This window comes from Verticillium alfalfae, genomic scaffold, assembly GCF_000150825.1.
Source record: "Verticillium alfalfae VaMs.102 supercont1.4 genomic scaffold, whole genome shotgun sequence".
Lineage (NCBI taxonomy): Eukaryota > Fungi > Ascomycota > Sordariomycetes > Glomerellales > Plectosphaerellaceae > Verticillium > Verticillium alfalfae.
In genome coordinates, this window is record NW_003315035.1 from 1,754,855 (window position 1) to 1,759,790 (window position 4,936).

Below are 4,936 nucleotides of genomic sequence, written 5' to 3' on the forward strand. Positions count from 1 at the left end.
CCGCGGGCGCGTTGCTTCGCACTCTGTGTACAAGCCACCACCAGCCGCGCCTTTCTTACATGACCCCAGCAGCCGGTGCTGTCGTGAGCTCATTCTCCTGGGGCGGCGGGCCTCATATTGGCGGTCAGCACTTCAAGAAGCCAGGGATCCAGTTGCCCGTACGGAGCCACGGTCCGGGCTGCACAGCAATCGGCAGCAACAGCTGTCCATCTCGTGCGATCGATGATTGAGGCGCAGCCTGTGTGTGTAGTCTCGTCAGGGAGGCATCCGTCGGCGCAACCAGCCCCTCTCGATTGCCATGCAAGGCAGTCATGTGACAGCCAAAGGCATGGACATGGACTTGCTTTCAGTGCTGCATTCATTCTGATTCACGATGGCCAGACGAACAACAAGCCCTGCAATGGCTCCGAATCGGTGATGGGGCAAAACAAGACAGGATGCTCTGCGGTCAGAGTCTGAGCCATCAGTCAGCTTCGAAACAGGCAGGACGAGTTCTCGTTGAGTTTCATGAACTCTTGAAGGAGCCGAATCTCAAGAAGAAGCCGAATGTCTTGAAGGTGCCGAGATTTATGCGATATCTTGGTTCGTGGCGCGTTCTAGCTCTGGCCAGGTAAGGTACGATAAGAATGGAAACCCGCAAAGTCGTTGGCACGGACCACTTCGTCGATTCGGGAGCGAATGAGCAAAGTCCATACCATCAACATTTTTGACCAAAACTGACCTTGGCGATACACGATCTCACTTCACAACCGTCACCGGCTTGCGTGTGCTCACTTCAGTCTGGCTGGGGGGGCGATGAACGGTTCTCTCCTTCTGTACATGTACCGGTAACTGTGAGTGGCTCTTCTCCGCCAGATCCCTCTCCAGCAACTGACATTGATGAGCGTTGTCTTGAGAATGGTTAGACTCCCTGTGAGCCCGGCATGGGCGGCTCGCGGACTACAAGCTCGCGCGTTTTCACTTTCGTCTGGGAGAACACCCGCCAGTCTGGCACTACGGCCATATAGGAAACCCCAGACAAGCATTGTTCAGCGGACCCTGAACTGTCCGCCGGCGCTCGTTCCTCTCACCCCGGCAAGATGTGCTACCACTGCTGTCACCCCTGACAGCTCACCAATTCCCCTGGCTGAGCCCGTATACACGCCGCCGACGGCGGGCATCCTCTCTGTTCTGCCGAAGTCATGGGTCCCCTACGCAGAGCTCATCCGTATCGACAAGCCGACCGGCACCTACTACCTCTTCTTCCCCTGTCTCTTCTCAACGCTCATGGCCGCACCGATGGCCATGCCCATGGCCAGCCCCCTGTCCGTCCTGGGAACGACACTCCTCTTCTTCTCCGGCGCTCTCATCATGCGCGGCGCCGGTTTGTACCATTAACGACCTGTGGGACCGCAACCCTCGACCCTCACGTCACTCGCACGCGCTTTCCGCCCCCATCGCCCGCCGCGCTGTCACGCCTTTCAACGCTCTCGTCTTCACCGGAGCCCAGCTGTTCGCGGGTCTCGGCACCTCCTCTCCTTCCCGCTACAGTGCCTCTACTACGGGATCCCGAGCCTACTCTTCGTCGCCTCGTACCCCCTCGCCAAGCGCGTCACCTACTACCCTCAAGCCGTTCTCGGCCTGACCTTCTCCTGGGGCGCCTTCATGGGCTTCCCCGCCCTCGGCGTCGACCTGCTCGCCAACAGCGCGGCGCTGACGGCCGCCGCCTGCCTCTACTCGTCCAACATTGCCTGGACGGTGCTGTACGACATGATCTACGCCCACATGGACATCAAGGACGACGCCAAGGCGGGCATCAAGAGCATCGCCCTCAAGCACGACGCCGACACGAAAAAGGTCCTCACGGGCCTGGCCGCTGTCCAGATCGGCCTGCTCGGCGCCGCAGGCGTTGCGGCCGGGGCTGGCCCTGCCTTCTTCGTCGGCAGCTGCGGCGGCGCGCTCGTGACGCTCGGCATCATGATCAAGCGCGTCAATCTCAAGAGCGTCAAGGACTGCTGGTGGTGGTTCGTCAACGGCTGCTGGATCACCGGCGGCGTCATCAGCATGGGCCTCGGCGTGGACTACGCTGTGCGGTACGCCGCCGACGACGAAGACAACAAGGCGATTGTACACTAGATGCGATAGACCTGTAAAACCTTCGTGACTGTAATGTATCACGTTGTACCTGTACATCATAACCACGTCTGCTTTCTCTCGTTCGTCATTCATCACCATCCATGGCACGTTCAATATGATCTCGTCGCCGTGCAGAAGCGAAATTTCCGTGCCTGGTGTTCAATTGTGACACCTCGCCACAAGCAGGTGGACGTTTATGATCTTGTTTCATTCATCGACCAAATGTCTGCCTTCCGAGAGTATCAGGACCGTGACCGTATGATCCATGCCCAATGCAAAGCGTGAACTCCAAGTGCCGAAATTTTCCGTTTCTCCTTCCACACGACGACCCTTGCGAGCCGACCGTTTACGAACGGGGCTTCTCCTTCTTCTCCTTCCACAGGGCGAGCAGACCGACACCGGAAACCTTGACGACCTTGAAGCGAACACCGGGGATATCACCCTTGGCCTTGCCCTTGCGACCGAAACCGGCGAGCAGGACCTCGTCGTTCTCGTCGACGAAGTTGAGGCAACCGTCGTTGGGGACTGGGAAAAGGTGTTAGCAATCATGTCGTGCGCAACGATAAGGATGTCCAGGTCACGCCACGCCGACGGGCGCGCGACTCTCCCCGTTTTCCTCTCGTCCCTCGGACCGTGGGGGTGTATCATACCGAAAGCGGTGACCTTCTTGCCGTTCTTGATCAACTGAACACGGACACACTTGCGAATGGCCGAGTTGGGCTGCTTGGCCTCGACACCGACCTTCTCGAGGACGATGCCCTTGGCGTGGGAGGAGCCACCGAAGGGGGAGGACTTGAAGGCGGTTCCCAGAGCACGCTTCTTGTATCCCAGATCCGCCCAGCGCTGGTCCTTCCTGTTGAGGCGCAGCTTGCGCGCCGCGTTGAGTCCACGAGCCATGGTTGCTGCGGCACCGAGATGTTAGTGATTTTTTGCTCTTGTGTGTGGTGGCTTTTTTCGCCCTCCTCGTTGTTGGAAGATGTGATGCGAGACGGGGCGGCGGCGATGACAAGGGACAGAAATTCGATCGTTCGGGAGCAATCGGTGCAGAGGAGGCGACTGGCGTTCGACAGGGCGTGCGTACGTACCGATTTAGTGAGGTATCGCGGGTGATGACTTGATTGATGGGTGGTGACTGGGCGTAGGCTGCAAAAAGTCGGGATACTGGGAGCTTTCGTCGCTGTAGCGGAGCCGAGAGGAAATTCTGTAGGGTTTGACGACCCTAGAGGGGTGGCTTGGGCGAAGCGGGTCACGTGCATGATAAGATAAGGTAGGGTCAATGATGCGGAGAGTCGGTCGACGGTGCGGATCCCTCAGCTCACCGTGCATCATCCAATCATGGCAAGGACTTGTCGCTACTCTTGCAGCCGACACCCAACCCCAACCCCATCATCGACCGGAACCTCTTCCCAGTCCCCCACCTCCCGTTCCCTATGCGATGCAGTCGAGTTTCAGCAAGGTGACTAGCTCGTCAACGTCGGATCGGGCTTGGGACGTGACGGGTGATGTGCAAAACGGCGGCACGCCCCCGCTGAACAGGACGAAGAGCAAGCAGCGGGACCCTCCGCCCGCGCTGTTCCTCCATCCGTCACCCGCTGCGTCGCATGTCTCGATCCCAGGAATCCCCCTTGCGGCCACCACCTCGGCCGGCGTGTCTTCTCTACCTCAGCAGCAAGCGACCTCGCACCAGCGGAATGGATCTCTCACAGTCTCGGCGCCCTCGGTCAACCGGCCGACCGTCGCTCTGGGTAAGCAGGAGAGCGTCCGCAGCGCCACCGACAGGACAGATGCCTTGTGGGCCGAAATGCAAGCCACTCTCGAGGAGGTTGAGCTCTCTGCGTCAGGCGGAACGCATGTGTTTGGGCCCGATCATGATCGTAAACTGGCGGACCTACGGGCTGCGCAGATATCGCTCGCGCAAGCCTGGGCGCGCAGCGAGGCCGACGATGCCATCGGCGTAGGCCACCGCGATCACGGCGCTTTCTCGGCGGCTGGCGCCGACGAGGTCAGGAACCTGAAGGGTGCTGTCCTGGGTGACACGACCACCGGGAAGAGTGGCGACGGGACAGATGCCGGCCGCAGCACGGTGGGAACGGGCAGCGCAAGGCCTGGAAGTAGCGGGATGGGCACGGAGCGACTGGGCGCTAAGCTCGAGGAAGAGACCGAGGCCGACATTCTGCTGGCAAGGAAGCGACGTGAGGCGAACGATCAGTATTTCCAGCGGGTCAATCGAGGTGTGCTGGACGTCGTTGCCCGGCTTGAAGAGGTTGCTGTCGGCATGAGAGCCGTTGAACAGGAGAGCAAGGATATCTGGGGCGAGACTGAGAGCGCCCCGGGGAGCCTGAGAACCTGAACGATTCCAAATTCAGCATTGCGTAGGCGCTCAGGAGTTTGAATTGGGGTCTGTCTTGCTTTGTAGTCTTCGTCCTCTATTCAGATCTTCCATTCCTGAACGTGTCTGTTGCTGGAGTACGCACTCATTGACTCGACCCATCCCTTCGACAGCTTAGTCTCATGCGGCAAAAGCCTGACTTCCATAAAAGTGTGCGTACCAGTGTTCCTTCTCCTCCAACTATTATTGCCAGTCAGGTGTACCTTGACATCCTGGTGTCTGACTTGGCATAACAGCCAGTCCGATACACATACTGGCCATGTCCAACAGGCCTTGAGGATCTGAACGGGTAGCGCACTCTAGCACAGCGCAGCGGCAGCACCTGCCGAACGGCGAGCGACGTGTAACATGTAACCGTCAGAAAGGTGTCACTAAAACATCATCCAGAGTGGCATAACATCGCCAGGAGCAATACAGACGAGGTATCTGAGT

The 4,936-nt window shown here is 59.0% G+C and overlaps 4 protein-coding genes across 3 annotated transcripts; 2 read left to right on the forward strand and 2 right to left on the reverse strand.

Moving 5' to 3' along the window:
- Positions 1–437: 437 nt before the first annotated feature.
- On the forward strand, positions 438–2,115 carry VDBG_03994 (para-hydroxybenzoate-polyprenyltransferase; the record flags this gene model as incomplete). The annotated part of the gene is made up of 3 exons (XM_003005995.1): positions 438–610; positions 1,008–1,363; positions 1,490–2,115. The coding sequence occupies 3 exons, from the start codon at positions 438–440 to the stop codon at positions 2,113–2,115; spliced, it is 1,155 nt and encodes a 384-aa protein (XP_003006041.1).
- Positions 2,116–2,118: 3 nt separating this feature from the next.
- Positions 2,119–3,223, reverse strand: VDBG_03995 (40S ribosomal protein S23; the record flags this gene model as incomplete). Its single annotated transcript, XM_003005996.1, has 3 exons — positions 2,119–2,640; positions 2,766–3,017; positions 3,201–3,223. 2 exons carry the CDS (start codon positions 3,010–3,012, stop codon positions 2,462–2,464), a joined length of 426 nt encoding a protein of 141 aa, XP_003006042.1.
- A 171-nt stretch (positions 3,224–3,394) lies between these two features.
- On the forward strand, positions 3,395–4,465 carry VDBG_03996 (conserved hypothetical protein; the record flags this gene model as incomplete). The annotated part of the gene is made up of 1 exon (XM_003005997.1): positions 3,395–4,465. One exon carries the CDS (start codon positions 3,395–3,397, stop codon positions 4,463–4,465), a length of 1,071 nt encoding a protein of 356 aa, XP_003006043.1.
- Positions 4,466–4,922: 457 nt separating this feature from the next.
- VDBG_03997 (autophagy protein) overlaps positions 4,923–4,936 on the reverse strand; it is a gene marked incomplete at both ends in the record, with an annotated part of 662 nt that continues 648 nt past the window's right edge.